Consider the following 19,267-nt stretch of genomic DNA (forward strand, 5'->3'; position numbering starts at 1 on the left):
AACAGTGCGGAGCCTGCTTGGGATTCTCTCCCTCTCTGCCCCTCCCCTGCTCACATGCTTGTTCTCCCCCCCCCCCTTAAAATAAATAAATAAACTTTAAAAAAATACTCCCAAAGAAATTGGGAAGGAGTAATCAATGTGATAAGCAGATGTTAATAAAACAAATAGGAAAAAAAAACCCTACTAGAGATAATAAAACCATGAGCTGGTTCTCTGTAAAAGAGTGAAGTCATTTTTTTAAGAAAGACAAAAAAAAATAGAGAAGATACACACAAACAACATTAGGAAGAAAGGGGGACATTCCTATAGAGAAAGAATTTGAAAGTGAGGAGAATTCTATGGTTATTTTGAGTAATGACTTTGAAAGCCTTACTGAAATACAAAGCTTTCTAAAAAAAGCATAGAGGAAGTAATTGCCATATGAAGGGAAGCTGGACAGGCCAAAAACCATAAAGAAAATGGTTTTGGCACCATATGAAAAAATCAACCCTAGAAGGATTAATGATTCAAATGTCAAAACATAATTTTAATAAAACTGTTAGTAAAAAATATCAGCAAATATTTTTTAGACCTTATGGTAATAGATTTCTTAAACAGAACACAAAAGAAATATGAGAGTAATAAATTTGACTATCTTAAAATTAGTACTTCTGTTCCTCAAATGACAGTAAAGAGAATGAAAAGATAAGTTATAAACTGGGACAGATAGAATACAAGCCTATAGGAGACTGGTAGCAGGAACAACTCCAAATCATTTAGTAAAGCGTAACAAGGGGCACCTGACTGGCTCAGTCGGTGGAGCATACGACATTTGATCTTGGGGTTGTGCGTTTGAGCCTCCCGTTGGGTGTGGAGATTACTTAAAAATAAAATCTTAAAAAAAAGGAAAGCATAACAAACCCAATACATATACAGCAAAAGATACAAAGAGGCATTTCATAGAAGAGGAAACTTATGTAGCCAATACTATGAATATTATAAAACATGAATATTATATGAATCATGTGAGTGTCTAGGGAGTGTCCAGAAAGAACGAACCACAGATACAAAGACTTTTAGGAATATCAAAGAATCCAGCGCAGTGGGAGTAGAGTGAGCCAGGATAAAAATGATAAGGAGATGAGGTCAAAGAGGTGATGAGGGAGCCAGGTTGCAGACCTTGAAGACCATTCTAAGAACGTCAGTTTTTGGGGGCACCTGGGTGGCTCAGTTGGTTAAGTGTCCAACTTCAGCTCAGGTCATGATCTCACAATTTGTGAGTTCGAACCCTGCGTCAGGCTCTGTGCTCAGAGCTTGGAGCCTGCTTCAGATTCTGTGTCTCCCTCTCTCTCTGCCCCATCCCCACTCGTGTTCTGTCTCTCTCTGTCTTAAAAATAAATAAAAAAAAATTTTAAAAAGAACATCAGGGTTTTTTTAATGTTTATTTATTTTTGACAGAGAGAGAGAGAAAGAGAGAGTGAGCATGCAAGCAGGGGAGGGCAGAGAGAGAGGGAGACACAGAATCTGAAGTAGGCTCCAGGCTCTGAGCTGTTAGCACAGAGCCTGACATGGGGCTTGAACTCATGAACTATGAGATCATGACCTGAGCTGAAGTCAGACACTTAACCAACTAAGCTACCCAGGCACCCCCAAGAGCATCAGTTTTTACTGTGAATGAGACCCATAGAGGATTTTGAAAAGAGGAGTGACATCATTTAATTAACTTTTTAACAGGATCCCTTTTGCTGCTTTTTATGAGTTGAGGGGAAGAAGACAAGGGAAAAAGCAAGAAGATCAGTTGGGAAGATTCTGCAGTAGCCCAGATTGCCTACTGCTACTTCTACCTCCACTGTGCACAGGTACCACAGCTTGTATTGCTAACAAAGATATGGGATATAGCAGTTAGGACTATGGCCTCTGGTGCATCTTTTTGACACTCAGCAGAATCAGTTCTATGTATGTCTTTATTCTCCACATCATTCTTCTCTGAGCCAAGGGTACCTTACCTTGAGGGGAGTTTCTGGTTAGGAGCTTCAGGAGATGGGTCTCATAATGTAGCAAACCCCGTGAATATAGGGTGTGCAAAATGTGCCAGGCAGCCAGAAGGCATGACTAATGCCCACTACAGTCCATCCCTTTGTTGCCCAACATCAGTTTGTACTCTCCCTCCAAACATAAACCAAATAAACAAGCAAATAAACAAAAATGCTCCCTCAAATAATGCAACTGTAACTTGTACAAATCAAATATGCAGTCTCCAAAAGAGTGAATCCCAGGTAACATTAGTCAATACATCTAAACTTCACATTTGGAATTTCTAGGTGATGTTCATTCATTTTCTGGTTCTGTCACAATCCTATCTTGTGGAATAATTGGTTAAGATATGGCGTGCCTTAAGTCAGTTAAGTGTCTGACTTTGGTTCAGGTCACGATCTCATGGTTCGTGAGTTCAAGCCCCATGTCAGGCTCTGTGCTGACAGCTCAGAGCCTGGAACCTACTTTGGATTCTGTGTCTCCCTCTCTCTCTCTGCCCCTCCCCTGCTCACACTCTGCCTCTCTCTCTCTCCAAAATAAATAAACATAAAAATAATTTTTTTTAAGATATAAATAATATGCCCCTTATAAAATAATAGGGGGATGGGTGACAGGTAATAATAAATTTCTAATATATTATGAATCTGTAGAAGACAAAGTATGAAAGAAAATATAGGTAGAGCCAATAACCTTTTTTTTTTTTTAATGTTTTTATTTCTTTTTGAGACAGAGAGAGACAGAACATGAGCAGGGGAGGGACAGAGAGAGAGGGAGACACAGAATCTGAAGCAGGTTCCAGGCTCTGAGCTGTCAGCACAGAGCCCAACACAGGGCTTGAATTTACAGGCTGTGAGATCATGACCTGAGCCAAAGTCAGAAGCTCAACCGACTGAGCCACCCAGGCGCCCCGAGCAATAACCTTTTAAAACTACCTGGAAAAGGAGCGCCTGGGTGGCGCAGTCGGTTAAGCGTCCGACTTCAGCCAGGTCACGATCTCGCGGTCCGTGAGTTCGAGCCCCGCGTCGGGCTCTGGGCTGATGGCTCAGAGCCTGGAGCCTGTTTCCTATTCTGTGTCTCCCTCTCTCTCTGCCCCTTCCCCGTTCATGCTCTGTCTCTCTCTGTCCCAAAAATAAATAAACGTTGAAAAAAACATGTTTAAAAAAATAATAAAAAAATAAAACTACCTGGAAAACCTGTTACCTGCCTTTTGGGTAGCAGGAACCTTATTTCCTTGTGCAAATCAGAATTAATCATTAAATGCTGAACCCTCTTTATATCATGTTACTCAGTGATTTTGAGGACACCAAAATGGCTATGTGGCACTCTCAATTTCGAATTCAATGGAATAAATATGAGGGAATAGTTTCTCCTTGAACATTAAGACCTCACCAGCAAAGCCCATAGATGGTAATTTTTTAAATAGGAGGGAGCAAATATTTTAGTGGTAGATAATTAGGTGTTAATACTAATAGGTGCTATCCCAGTCTCCATTTTGGGTACCCAGACCCTAAAAAAATACCACATATTGGTTCTGATGAGACCATGTACTGGATGTGAGGGCAATACCCACCTTTGCAAGGCATGGTCTTCTAGATGGTACTCTTTTTCAGTTTTTAACAGTTTTAGAATAGTAGAGCTCTAAAATGTCTGAGCTTTGTGGGTGATGAGGCACTGAATAAAACCAGCAAATCTCAAGAGCATCAACCCATTGCTTTACTTTTTTCACTATAAAAGAAGCTCTTTGGTCCAAAGTAATGTTATGTGGGAAGCATGATCATGAATAAGGAATTCATAATATCCATAGCTGGCAGCAAATTTAATTTCCAAGGAGTATCTACCCCAGTAAGGAGGAAAAAAATCATCACCTCTTTCATAGTGGAAGAAATCTAGCTGACTGGTCAACATGGTGATGACATAATCCTGTTGCTCATGGTTGGATACTATAGCAAACTGACGGTAGTGAGGTAATCCTTAGTAAGGGTAAATCCACATTGTTAATACTGTGAATAACTATATGGTTCATGAACCCAACGAGCAAGCATTGGGGTGGCTGGATGAAGCTAATATCCACAGAGCATGTCATCCTCACCTCTTAATCACAAAGCACTTCTACAGAGGTAAGACAAAGAGAAGAGATACAAATATTCTCACTCTTTCAATACATTGCAAAGGGTCCTTCCACATACTTCTTCCCAAATGCACTCGCTATCGGTACTCCCAAGTGTGCTCTTTTCAAGTCATTTATCCTCAAAACTAACCTCTGGATATGAATCAGTGTAGATACCTCATGCTGTCTTTTTTAAATGTAGAACACACATGAGATTTAGCTCTCCAAGTTCTGGCCATTGGGTGAATTTCCCTTCCCAATCAGTCTATAAAACTCCCTATGAGGGGTTGCAAATCTCCAGCAGTATATTTCTAGTGGTTGTCAGCATATCGTGCCATTATCTAGAGATCAGGCTCAACTTTTTGCAACTGGTCGTACAGAACTCTTCATGAATCTGTAGCTCTGAGAGAGGCAGAAGTAGCAATGAGAGTACACACACTGGGGGTATGAGACATTTTAGGACTTGCTTGGGCCTTTCCTATTTATAACCCTCCACTTGATGAAATGTTGTTGATCCTGCCTTAATAACATGGTAGACCAGATGACATTCTGCTTATAATATGGACCCAGGTTGCAGTTGTCTGTGTACCATAAATAGGTGTGTAGTCTCTACCAGGGACCCAATGCAAGGCAAGAGCTATTTCACAAAAAAGGATGATAATTTCTTATCAAAGTGAGTGTGGATCTACTCCAAAATCCTAGGGGCCTCTGCCATAGTGTCTCCTACTTGGGATTTCCACAAACTCCTTCAGCATCCTGATTGGCTACATTCTCAATACCATTGGATCCTTGATTAAGGACCAAGTGGTCAAAGAGCTTGTATTGCAGCCTGGACCATCTGCAAAGCCTTCTCTTTCTCTGAGTCCCACTCAGACCATATAGCCTTATGAAGCACAGAGTAAATAGACCCAACCATGCTGCTCTCCAAAATCCAAAGAAAACAAGCATTGTCCCTCTGTCTTAACAGATACATGGTGGGAAGTTCAGGGACTTTTCTTTCACCTTGGGAGGAGAGATACCCTGACATTTGGCAGCAGAAAACCCATGAAAATACAAGTCTCTGTGTAATTGGGGACTTTATTTCCTACCGCCTTCATTCATTTGTCTTACCAATGCAGCTAAAAAGCTGCTATTTTCTACTCTCCAGGTCTTATTGGCATGCTTGAAACTGGGCAAGGCCTTCACCACCAGAGCTAGATTTTGACTGCTGTACAGGTCAAGTTGGATTTTGTGGTCTTTTCAGTGCTAATGGTCCCTGTGGGTCAAATTGAGAGTAGGGTGCAAAATATCAAAATTTTAAAGAAAGACAGAATCAGTATTGATGTTTTCTTTTAGCCTCAGGCTTCAATGTGGCTTGGCATGATACTGATATTTTGTTCATGGGGATTTAGGTACTAATTTTGAATTAAAAAATACTGTGTTAAAATATTATGTATTTTGATTACTGAGGGGTTTTTTTTGGTGTGATTTTACATTTTACACCCATGGCAAGTATCTCACTTGCCTCATCCTAGTCCCAGCCTAAATTATCATTAATCAACCTTCAGACCCTGCTACCCTTAACTGTAACCACCTTATTTCTAGCTGTTAATTGTTTTTCTTGGTCTCTGCTGGCCTTTAAATCCAACCAGGCCACAAAAACAGTCCCATAATTTCATTTCCTTAAGGTATGCTGCTTGCTATCACATCCAATGCCACTTCTTTGTACCAGTCACAGTACTTGGATGCAAACAGAATAACCTACTCTTGCTAATTTTAACCCCAAACAGGATTTGTTAAAAGATACTGAATAACTCATTCTCTCTGTGTATGAGGGCCAGAGAATGAGGCTTGGAGGCTATGTGGTCAGGAATTAAACCATTAGACCCCTCCAAGGAGAACAGTTGCTGCTGATGCCGGGCACAGGCACCGCCAGTGCTAGGCACACAGTGCAAAGCTGGTACCACAGAGACCTGCTGCACTTGAATGCTGATGGCCTCGCCATCAGGCTCATAAGGATCAATTCTGCATGGCACCACATCCCCCAGTGGGAAATGAAAGGGAAATTCGGTATGGAAGTAGAGTGTGGGATGTTGCCCAAGAAAGGGGGGTGTGTGTAAAAAAAAAAGCCACAATTACTGCCCAGGGATATGGCGACATGGCATAAGACAAATTACACTTCACACTAAGGATGGCAGAGCAGAAATAGTGGAGCCTGGGACACAGATGACATCGTGGTTATGTTGTTCCAGCCTGGGGTGTCTCTCTGCAGATTTTTTTGTTATATAAGAAAAGTTGCCCTGGTTTATAGTTTGTAGCAGATGAAGGTATTCTTAATTGATGATTGACCAAGAGGAAGCCATGCTGAGGAGGTAAGAAGAAAGCAGAAACCTGCTTGAGGGACCAAATTATAAAGATACTGTGAGTGAGGAATATATCAGATAAATGGACAAGTGTGAATGAACATGAAACCACAAGTGCAAGAATAGTAAACAAGAGAAACCAGGAAGAACTCATACAAGAAATAATAAACATAGAAATTTATGAAATACTGGGGAGTCTTCGTGGCCCAGATGGTTAAGTGACTGACTCTTGATTTTGGCTCAGGTCATGATCTCATGGCTTGTGAGTTTGAGCACCGTTTTGGGCTTTGTGCTGACAGCATGGAGCCTGCTTGGGATTCTCTCTCTCCCTCCCTCTCTGCCCCCCATACTCCCGCCCCTGCTGCTTGTGTGCCCTCTCTTTCTTTTGAATACATTACTGAACATTCATGAAGGTCAGGGATTCTCAGTAAGGGTGAAACCAATCCAAGAATGAGGAGCTGGACATTTGTGGGACAACTGCTGCCATTAAATGTGGGGAGCCCACAAATGCTGATGTCCTGAAATGCAAAAAACATTCTTGTAAAATGAAGAATTGTCCCACACCACCACAGTTTTTTAATATCCTGCTGGATATTTAAATAGGTGAAAACCTGCTAATGATTACCTGAGCCTATAGCCTATTTTACATATAAACACAGTGGTTTTTTTTTTTTAGATGGTTTCAATACATACTAAATTTTCTAGGTATGTAACTACCAAGGCAGTTGAGGCAAAATTGCACTTTCTATTCAGAACTTTATCATGAGCTTTGTCGTTTTGGAAAAATCACATTAACGGTGGCAACACTGCTTACAGTATTTACATCACCAACATATGTGTAGAAGTCTGCATTTGTAGCTGTAATGTTTATGGTAAGTGTATATACAGGTGTAACAATATGTTAGTTGTCTTGGGCATTTTTGTATTACAATTTTCTTTCCATTAATGTTCCTATTTATGTCAAGTTAGGGCATTATATTGAGTTTTAAAAAATTATGAATGGTGAGGGATTATACTACCTGTGAACTTAATTTTAGGAAGGCAAAGAGTTGTAATAAAATATTTGTTGCGAAAAGGAGACTGTGTGTCATTTGAGAATCTGCACTTGAAAAAGATCAATAGCTTATAAATAAGTTAATTTTAAAAATAGTACAAGAGAAAATACTGTCAACTCATAGAAGGCAAGAAGGGAATAAATGAAACAAGAAACATGTTAAAGTAAAAACAAAACAACATGGCATAAATAATTCAAATATCATACTTACAATAAATACAAAGAGATTAACCTCACTTATTAAAAGACAGAGATTAGGGGCGACTGGGTGGCTCAGTCAGTTGAGCATCCAACTCTTGATATTGGCTCAGGTCATGATCCTGGGGTGGTGGGATTGAGCCCCACATCCGTGAAGCCACTTAAGTCAGTCTCTCTCTCTCTCTCTCTCCCTCCCCCCCCCCCCCCCGCTCTCCCTCCCTTGCCCCTCCCCCACTCACGTGTGCACGTGTACTCTCTCTCTCAAAAAATAAATAAATCATCTTAAAAAAATAAAAGAGATTATAGAAAAGGTGACAAAACAAAACTAGGTATATAGTATTCATAAAAGATAAACATTAAGAGCAGATTGAAAGAAAAATAAAGACTGAAAGTAAAGGAAAAAATGTCCTATGCAAAAAAAAATACTCCACCACAAAGATTTAATAGTGAAGAACGTGTATGGCTTTAATATAGTCTCAAGGTATGTAAAGCACAACTTGAGGGAATTACAAGGGGAAAAATTAACACGTCTACAATCATAGATTTTTTTAACATAAGTCCATAAACTGATAGATTAACTAGAAACAGTAAGAATACATTAAAATTTAACACAACTATCTTGATTTATAAGCTATATTTTGAAAGCTTCTCTGCAAAAATACTTTTTTATACTTCTTCACAAGCAGAAACATAGTATTTCTCCGAAATTGCCCATACTCCAGAGATTAAATATCGTATGGCCCACCTGCTAGACTACAAGATAATTAAATTGGAATAAATAAATAAATAAAGCACATATGTTTGGAGACTCAGAACAATCTTAAAATTTTAATAGGTTAAAAAGCAATTGTAAAGGAAATCAGAAAACATTTAAAACTAAAAAGAACTTTATGTCAAAATGGACATCTAAAATTAATAGCTTCAAATACATTAACTACAAAACAAGTTGAAAATAAAGCATTTTTCTATTCAAATCGTTTTTAAAAAGGAAACTCAAAGAAAGAAGAAATGAAATAATAAACATCAGATGTTAATGAAATAATAAGTAGCAAGCAAAAATACTGAAGGTATCATTTATAACAATGCAAACTGGTTTTTTTTTTAATTTTTTTTTTTTTAGTTTATTTATTTTTGAGACAGAGAGAGGCAGAGCATGAACGGGGGAGGGTCAGAGAGAGGGAGACACAGAATCTGAAACAGGCTCCAGGCTCTGAGCTGTCAGCACAGAGCCCGACGCGGGGCTCAAACTCACGGACCGCGAGATCATGACCTGAGCCAAAGTCGGCCGCTTAACCGACTGAGCCACCCAGGTGCCCCATTTTTTTTTTTTTTTTGCAAACTGGTTTTGAGGGAAAAAAATAAACAAAACTTTAATATAATTCATCAAGCAAAAGGAAAGCTATAAAAATTAGGACTATCAGAGATTTAACTAACTGTAGATAGTTACGGGAGGTATTAAGAATCAGTAAATGGAGGGGTGCCTGGGTGGCTCAGTCAGTTGAGTGTCCAGCTCTTGATTTTGGCTCAGGTCATGATCTCACAGTCATGGCATTGAGCCCCTGGTGGGGCTCTGTGCTGGGCATGGAGCCTATTTGGGATTCTCTTTCTCCCTCTCCTTCTGCCTGCTTCACCCTCAAAAAAATCAGTAAATGGATTTAATGCTAATGTTTTAAATACCTACGTTAAATGGCCAACTTTTTAAAAGTATCAAAAGTTTCTCGAGAAGAAACAAAATCTCAATAGGCCACTAGCCATTGAAGAAAAGTAATAGTAGTTTAAGAACTCTCCAGCCAAACATACCTTGCATAAATGGTAAGGTTGGTTTTTTTAGTTTTATTTTTAAGTAATCTCTATACCTAATCTAGTGTTTGAACCCACCCCACAACCCTGAGGTCAAGAGTCGCACACTCCACCAACTGAGCCAGCCAGGTGCCCTGATCATAAGTAAACTTTTAACCTCCAAGGAAAAGATACTTTCAAATCTTACAAAAATTGTTTCAGTGACTACAAAAAGAAAGCTACTGAATGCACTTTGAGATTACTATAACCATAATAGATACACAAAGAAAACCCAAGGAACAGAAAATTATACACTGATCTCATTTATTATCATATATGCAAAAATCCTAGATAAAATATTAAGAAATAAATTATAGCTGTGAGTTAAAAGAAGGCATACTGTGACAAGGTAGTGTTTATTCCAGAAATGCAAAGATAAATTTAATATCAGGAAATATATCAGCTGAACAAACTACACTATCAGATTAATGAAGACAAATCATGTATTTCAGCAAAAGGAGCAAAAATGGTTGATAAAATTCAAAATTACTTCATGATAAGAGCGGGGAAAGCCCCTTTTGGGTAACTAGAAATAGGGGACAACTTGTTAATTTCATAAAAGCTTAATAAAACCCATTGGAAACATCTTCCTTAATAAGAAAACTCTAGAAGGCACACCAGTAGACATAGAAAAAACATTTGAAACTAGTATTACACTGTATGTTAACTAATGAATTTAAATTAAAACTTTTAAAAAAGAATTTGATAATGTTAAATGCGACTTCCTAATTTGAAAACAAAACAAAAAATTTACCCAACCTGATATAGAAGAGAACATTTTAAACCTGATAAAATATTTCTAACAACAACCCAAAATGTATTACATACTTTAGGATAAAATACTAGAGGTATTTTTTTTTAAGTTTTATTTTATTTACTTTGAGAGAGAGAGAGCGAGCAAGTGAGCTGGGAGGGGCCTGGAGAGGGAGAAGGAGAGAGACAGAATCCCAAGCAGGCTCCACAAAAATGCCAGCGGGGAGCCTGACGTGGGGCTCTAACTCACGAACAGTGAAATCATGACCTGAGCCAAAAGCTAGTTAGACGCTTAACCGACTGAGCCACCCAGGTGCCCCTAGAGGCATTCACATTAAGTCTGGACACGACAAGTATGGCCCTTAACAGAGCCCACATTCAACTGGAAGTTCTAGTTAAGTGCTAGACTAGGCTAACTTTAAGACCACCAAATTATTCCAGATTAGACAGAAACACTCCCCAGTTCATTTTTTGAAAATAAGCGTTAGTCCTAAATTATGATAAAAATAAGTCTTGAAATAGGAAGAAAATCCACATTTACACACCAATTTCTCTTATGTATAAAGATGCAGGGGCACCTGGGTGGCTCAGTCCATTAAGCATCCGACTTCAGCTCAGGTCATGATCTCATAGTTCATGAGTTCCAGCCCTGAGTTGGGCTCTGTGCTGACAGCTCAGTGCCTGGAGCCTGCTTCAGATTCTGTGTCTCCCTCTCTCTGCCCCTCTCCCACTCATGCTCTGTCTCTGTCTCTTTCTCTCTCTCAAAAATAAATAAAACATTGGGGCGCCTGGGTGGCGCAGTCGGTTAAGCGTCCGACTTCAGCCAGGTCACGATCTCGTGGTCCGTGAGTTCGAGCCCCGCGTCAGGCTCTGGGCTGATGGCTCAGAGCCTGGAGCCTGTTTCCGATTCTGTGTCTCCCTCTCTCTCTGCCCCTCCCCCGTTCATGCTCTGTCTCTCTCTGTCCCAAAAATAAATAAACGTTGAAAAAAAAAATAAATAAATAAAACATTAAAAAAAATAAAGATGCAAAAATTCTAAATGTTATCACATGATGTATAAGTTATTAAAATAACTCATCTAAAAAAATAACTCATCTATGGAGAGGCAGAAAGTTGTAATTTCACATTTTCTTAATGTAGAACTCTGATTACTATATTCTTTCTCAGTTCTTTGTCTACTAGATATATGTATATGTTATATGGATGTGTGTTATAACCTATGTTATTACACACACACATAACTTATTTTTGTTCAGTCTTGGCTGAAGCTGGAGTTGTAAAATATGAGCTTGTAAAAAAGAGTCAGTATTGTCAGCAACAAAATTCTGAGCAGAGCAGCAATTTATAAACATTTTTTGCAAAAGCTAGAGACTAAGAGTATTAAAATATTGAACTGGAGATAGACAAAAACAAAAACAGAACTCTAGTTATCAGATTATCAGATATATATATACCCCAGTTATCAGATTATTGTATTCTGCAAACTTTCTGGTGTACTTCTTTACTTAAAGTACCTTGGTTTGTGAGTATAATTTGTCCTGGAAACATGCTTGTAATACAAAGCACTTGTATATCAAAGTGAATTTCACGAACCATTGGCTCAGTTGTGATCATGTGACATTTGGCATCATGTACTACTTGTATTGCAAGACCGCTCACTTATCAAGTTAAAATTTATTAGAAATGTTTGCTCATCTTGCAGAACACTCGCAGACCAAGTTACTCACAATCCAAGGTTTTACTGCACTGTGATAACATGGGTGAACATTCTCTTGTACACACCTGATCTCCAACAGTTCAGTGTTATTTGCTTAGCAAGAGAACTGTCAGTCTCCAAGGCTTGCTAACTAGCTGCCTTCTGCAATGGAACTGACCATAACCCAAGTTATAAATAGCTGGATTTTCCTAGATATGCAGAGAGGTTTCAGATTTATTATATCCTCAACTTTGCCCTTCAATCAAAATGCTAAAAATTAAATAACTCTGTAATAGTCTTTGTCTTAAAACTTAACACATGGGATATTTAGCTTTCATATTATAGCAAAATAGAGTTTCTGTTGTAATAAAGTGTACTTATTTAATATCAGGAAATGATTTATTATTCAATAAGGTAAAGGATAAAAATTATTATGATTATCCCCAAAAGGCATATGATAAAAACTGAGTTGTCCTTTCTAATAAAATTCATATAAAGATAAAAAGGCCACCCTTTACTATGATCAAAGCTGTCTACCAAACCCCACAGGCAATATGCTACTCATTGAAATGCTGAAGACATTTCCATTTACATCAGAAAAGAGATGAGGATGAGTACACTTATTGCAGCTATTAAACATGGCTTTAGAAATGTAAAGCAATCGATAGATCTAAAAAATAACTGATGTAGGGGCACTTGGGTGGCTCAGTCGGTTAAGCACCTGACTTTGGCTCAGGTCATGATCTTGCGGTTTGTGAGTTTGACCCCCGCATCGGACTCTGTGCTGACAGCTCAGAGCCTGGAGCCTGCTTCAAATTCTGTGTCTCCCCCTCTCTGTGCTCCTCCCATGCTCATGCTCTGTCTCTCTGTGTCTCTCAATAATAAATAAATGTTTAAAAAAAAAAAAAACCTGATGTAAACAATGGAAAGGAAGAGTCAGAATTATTTCTATTTAAATCATATATTTGCACATCTGTATAAACCAAGACACTTTAGGAAAATATTCTTTGGTATGATGACTAAATATAAGATACAGAAATATTTAAGGAGAGCACTTGTTGGGATGAGTAGTGGGTATTATATGTAAATGATGAATTAGTAAATTCTCCTGAAACCATTATTATACTATATGTTAACTAACTTGGATTTAAATAAAGTAAAAAAAAAAAGATACAGATATAAAAATTAACACTTTTCTATATAAGCTATAATCAGTTAAAATGAATTATATATATCTATATATCTATATCTATATATCTATATATATTTAGTTTCAAAGTCATGAAACACAAGTTCTGAACAAGAAAGCAATGAGATCATATGAAATATTACAAAATTTTACTAAAGGGAATATAATAAGATCTGAAAAATCAGTGTGAAAGACCGTGTTTCTTTTTTTTTTTTAAGTTTATTTATTTATTTTGAGAGAGAGAGAGAGAGAGCCAGGGAGGGGCTGAGAGAAGGAGAGAGATCCCAAGCAGGCTCTGCACCATCAGTACAGAGCCTGATGTGGGACTCGAACCTGCGAACCATGAGATCATGACCTGAGTGGAAATCAAGAATTGGACACTTAACCAATGCCCCAGCCATGTTTCTTGTTGGAAAGATTTAATAGAATAAAAATTCAAATAGGGGCGCCTGGGTGGCTCAGTCGGTTAACCATCTGACTTTGGATCAGATCATGTCATGATCTCACTGTTCATGAGTTCAAGCCCTGTATCAGGCTCTCTGCTGTCAGCACAGAGCCCACTTCAGATCCTCTGCCTCCCTCTCTCTCTGCCCCTCCTGTGCACATGTGCTCACTCTCTCTCTCTCGAAAATAAATGAACATTTAAGAAAAATAAAAATTCAATTAATAATATAAATAGTTTATATAATTCTAAGCAATAGAAGAACAAATACCTGAGATTAGGCACAAAAAGAAAAAAAGCATGGTGGGAGCTTGGATTACCATATTTAAAAATATTGTATATTCTTAAAAATATTGTATATTCTAGTTACTGTAATACTTCAAAATTTAAATTATGCAAATAAACATTACACATTGCAACTCTTTAGACTATATAAATATACAACAAATGAGTCCAGAAGATGGGGCTAGATCATGTCTTTTGAAAATTGTGTTTTCTTAGATTTGAGATATAACAGACCCTAGATATATCATTAATTGAAAGCAGGTTAGATGGGCTAAATGGGTGATGGGCGTTAAGGAGAGACTTGTTATGATGAGCACTGGGTGTTATATGTAAGTGTTGAATCACTAAATTCTACTCCTGAAACAAACAAAAGTAAAAAAAGAAAGAGAGCAGGTTAGGTCCTGGACAATCTGGGTAAATTATATGGTAGTAAACTCTAATACAGTGGTAGGTTTGATTTCTTAATTATCAGTTAGGATTTTTACTTCCCTCTTTGTATTTTTTAAAACATGTTTATTTATTTGAGAGAGAGAGAGAGAGAGAGAGAGAGAGAGCACGAGCACAAGCAGGGGAGGAACAGAGAGAGGGAGGGAGATACAGAATCTGAAGTAGGCTCCAGGCTCTGAGCTGTCAGCACAGAGCCCTACAAGGGTCTTGAACCCATGAACCGTTAGATCATGACCTGAGCCAAAGTCAGGTACTTAACTGACTAAGCCACCCAGATGCCCCTACATCTCTTTTTATAAATAAAGATGTAAAAAGTCCTTTACATTGGCCTTTTTTTTTTTTTTTTTTAATGTAGGCTCTATGCCTGATGTGGAACCCAGAGCAGGGCTTGAACCCACAAGCCTGAGATCAAGAGACGCTTAGCTAACTGAGCCACCCACCCAGTTGCCCCTACATTTTTTTTTTTCAGTAGGCTTCACACCCAGTGCAGAGCCCAATGTGGGTCTTGAACTCAGAACTCTGAGATCAAGACCTGAGCTGAGATCAAGAGTCTGATCTTAATTGACTGAGCCACCCAGGTGCCCGCCAAATTGGCTTTTGATGTTAATTATGTACTCTGTATTTGCTTGCTAGGGCTGCCATAACAAGTATCACAGACTGGGTGGCTTAGACAACAGAAATTTATTGTGTCATAGTTATGGAGGCTAGAAGTCTAAGATCAAGGTTTGGTTTCTTCTGAGGCCTGTCTCCTTGCCTTACAGATGGCTGCCTTCTTGTTAGGTCTTCACCTGGTCTTTCATTTGTGCACGTGTATTCCTGGTGTCTTTGTGTGTCTAAATTTCCTCTTTTTATAAAGACATCAGTCAGGTTGGATTAGGATCCACCCTAAGGGACTCATTTTAATTTAATCATCTTTTTTAATAGCCTTATCTCCACATAGAGTCACATTTTGAGGTATTGGAGGTTAGGTCCTCAACATGGATTTGGGGGGACATAATTCGAACTATAACATACTCTTTGCCCTATTTAACTATCCAAGTTTTAGTGACCTCTTATATAAGTTGGTAAGCATTCTATTTTTTTCCCAGGCTCTGGAAGAATTTATATAATATGTAAATTATCTATTACTTGAAGTATTGGCATTCTGTGTTCTTAAAAACATCTGGCCTTTTAAGGGGTTAGATTGCTAAATATTTTAATTTTTTTTCCTGTTGGTTATGTTTTATTCAGGTTTTCTACTTCTTCCTGAATAAAATTAGGTTATTTTCTTAGAAAATGATTAATTTCATGTAGATCAGTAGTTGCCAACTGGGGGCAATTTTACCCTCCACTCTACTCCAGACCTTTAGGCGATGTCTGGAGACATTCTTATTTGTCAGAATTAGAGGGAAGGGGAGAATACTGACATCTAGTTAGCAGAGGACAGGGAGGCTACTAAACACTGTACTCTATACAGGACAGCCCCCTATAACAAAGAGTTATCTGATCCCAATGTCAGCAGTGTGAAAATCATGCTCTAGACGTTCAAATTTACTTGTATAAAGCAGTGGAATGGTTAAGAAGAATCTTGGTTTATAGAGTTAAATAAAATTCCTCATTTATAATGTCTTTAGTTTTTAATTTTTTTCTTGACCACGCACATATTCTGACCTCTAGAAAGAACACTTCTGGATTTGGACTAAATCTAAACTTGACTTGATTTAATCTCTATCTTTTACTAATTCATTATCTTCTCTTGTTTTGAAAGTTATTTTATTTGCTTTCTACCTTGTTTTATGCATAGTTTGTTTTTCTGCATAGTTTATTAAATTATATCCATGTATCAAAGGATATACGTTTTCCTATCAGTACAGATTTGGATCACATTATACAGCTTTTGATATGTACTACTCTCAATACCATTCATTACTAAAAATTCTGTATTGTTTACTTTTAGTTTCTTCCTTAAATTACCAAGTTGATAGCTTAGTATTTTGTTTTAGATCAACTTTTTTACTTGATTTATCATCTTATTGCCTTTCTGTCAGAGTTTTTCTTTTGATGTTCAATAAAAGATAAGTGGTTACTGATGACTTTCCTATATTTTTTATATTAAAGAATGTTTTTATAATGCCCTAATGTTAAGTAAAATCCTGGTAACTGTTTCCTACATTTGTTACATTCATTATAAAGACTCTTTATAATGTAGAATAAAGTATAAACTTAAACTAAGTTTTTCCTCATTATTTACATGAGTATAATTTCATGCTAATATAAATCACTGACATGATAAATAAGAATTAAGATAAATAAAAATTTATTACATATTACATACATGTGGCCTTTCTCCTGAATGAATTCTCTGATGCCTTCCTATACTTGCTATATTCACAGAGTTCTCATCTGGTAATTCTCTGATGTCCCATAAGAGTTTACTTAGAAGCAAAATACTACATTCATTACAGTACTAGAGATTTTCTTTCTCTAATATGAATTTTCTCATGTCGAATAAGACATGAACCACGGATAAAGGCTTTCCCACATTCTTTACATTCATAGGGTTTCTCACCAGTATGAATTATCTGATGATGAATAAGTTGTGATCCTTGACCAAAAGATTTGCCACATTCCTTACATTCATAAAGCTTTTCACCAGTATGAATTCGTTGATGGTGTGCGAGTTCCCTGTTATGACTAAAGGACTGTCCACATTCCTTACATTCAAAGAGTTTTGCTCTTAAATGAATTTTCTGATGTCCGATAAGATTTGAGTGGTAACGGAAGGCTTTATTACAATTGTTACATTCATAGGGTCTTTCTCCAGTGTGAATTCTCTGATGTTGAATAAGGATTGAGTGGTGATGGAAGGCTTTCCCACATTCACCACATTCATAGGGTCTTTCTCCACTGTGAACTCTCTGATGTCCCTTAAGAATTGAAGTGTTGCTAAAAGCCTTCCCACATTCTTTACATTCATAGTGTTTTTCTTTAGTATGTGTTTTTTCATGTCGAATGAGGGATGAGTGGTAACTGAAAGCTTTTCTACATTCTTTGCATTCATAGGGTTTCTCTCCAGTATGAATTCTCTGGTGTAGAGTAAGATGTGAGCCACGACTAAAAGCCTTTCCACATTCCTTACATTCATAGGGTCTTTCTCCAGTATGAATTCTCTGATGTCGAATGAGATTTGAGGGGTGGTGGAAAGCTTTCCTACACTCATTACATTCATAGAGTTTGTCTCCATTATGAATTCTCTGATGTCCAGTAAGTTTTGAGCAACTGCTAAAAGCCTTTCCACAATGCTTACATTCATAGCATTTTTCTGTAGTATGTCTTCTCCCATGGTGAATTAGCAGTGAGTGGTAATTGAAGACTTTCCCACATTCTCTGCATTCATAGGGTTTTTGCCTAGTATGATATATCTGATGTAGACTATAGGATGTTTGTTGACTGAGACTTTGCATATTTTCATGGGTGACTGTCACAGGTTTAAGATATTCTTCTTTATTTCCCTGTTCTGTCCGAAAATGGTGATTATACTTCCAATCATCTTGAAAAATGGAACATCCAAATTCATGGGTTGGAAGTCTTTCCATTATCTTCCACTGAGATGACTTTATTTTATAATTGTCATCATTAGGTGATAACTCCTTTGTTGCACATTGGGATTTCATATCTGAGAAGTAATGAGAAAGAAAATGTGCATTTTTTTCCAGTTCCTGGAACAACAAAATTTCTGAATAGGAATATGAACACATTACTTATAAGAAATTGATGGCTTGACAAGATCTCAAATATAACTATGGAAGGTGAGCATAGTGTGGACACAGAGGTGATTAAAGAAGCAGGGTAACTGTTTCTAAAATGTTGCTTCAGATCAGAATTACTGGAAAACTTGTTAAAAACAGAAATGGTACAAGTATCACTTCAAAGCAATTGAATCAAACTACAGGAATATAACTTAGCTTTAAGAAAAATCTCTAGGGGCACCTGGGTGGCTCAGTCAGTTAAGGGTCCAACTTCGGCTTGGGTCATGATCTCATGGTTTGCGGGTTCGAGCCCGCGTCGGGCTCTGTGCTGACAGCTCAGAGCCTGGAGCCTGCTTCGGATTCTGTGTCTCCCTCTCTCTCTGCTCCTCCCCCGCTCATGCTCTGTCTCTCCCTCTCCTTCAAAAATAAATTAAAAAACATTAAAAAAAAAAAAAAAGAAAGAAAAATCTCTAGTGATTCTGATGTAGCCTGAAGTTGGAAAATCATTAAGGTTTTCCTCTGTACTTAGTATAACATTTGAATAACTTACCATTAACTCAAAGGTGATGTCATGATTTGGCCCTGGCTAACATATCACTGAACTATGCTCTTCCCCAGTTCACTATGCTATGTTCCAAGAGCAGATAAAATACTTTTCTATATTAGTGTGATTTCCACTGCTGTTCTCTCTAGCAGGTATTGTTTTTGTTTTTCAATTTTTTAAAAATTTTATTTAAGTGATCTCTCCACCCCATGTGGGGCTCAAACTCAAGACACTGAAATCAAGAGTCATATGCTGTTCCAACTGGGCCAGCCAAGCACCCCATTTGGAGGTACTGTCTGTCCTTGTATGGCTGGCCCCTTCTCACCCTTCTTGTCTCAGTGTAAATATAATTACAAATAACACTAAAAATCCCCCCTCTCAAACTGTGTTGGACAACACCAAATCTTATTCTAGTGCCCAAATGACTAATCATAACCTTCACGATTTTTCTCATCTATTTTTTCTCATTCTATGCTAGACTGTAAGATTCCTATTGGAAAGCATCATGTCTGTTTAACTCACTACTATTTAATTAGCTTTTAGCACAATATCTACCATATAACAGGTGTTCAATAAATAGCTATTGAATGGTGAGGATTAAGGAAAAGGAATTAGAATGGGAATATAGGA

At 37.7% G+C, this 19,267-nt stretch overlaps 1 protein-coding gene across 1 annotated transcript in view; it reads right to left on the bottom strand.

The window, feature by feature from the left end:
• Positions 1–5,895: 5,895 nt before the first annotated feature.
• Positions 5,896–19,267, bottom strand: part of LOC122494296 (zinc finger protein 566-like) — a 30,468-nt gene continuing 17,096 nt past the window's right edge. The window contains exons 3-5 of the mRNA XM_043599362.1: positions 17,124–18,020; positions 16,808–16,949; positions 5,896–6,124 (exon numbers count right to left, since the gene is read on the bottom strand). Coding sequence (XP_043455297.1) covers positions 5,896–6,124; positions 16,808–16,949; positions 17,124–18,020 — 1,268 coding nt within the window. The remainder of the gene's footprint in view (positions 6,125–16,807; positions 16,950–17,123; positions 18,021–19,267) is intronic.

This window comes from Prionailurus bengalensis, chromosome E2 (assembly GCF_016509475.1).
Source record: "Prionailurus bengalensis isolate Pbe53 chromosome E2, Fcat_Pben_1.1_paternal_pri, whole genome shotgun sequence".
Classification (NCBI taxonomy): Eukaryota; Metazoa; Chordata; class Mammalia; order Carnivora; family Felidae; genus Prionailurus; species Prionailurus bengalensis.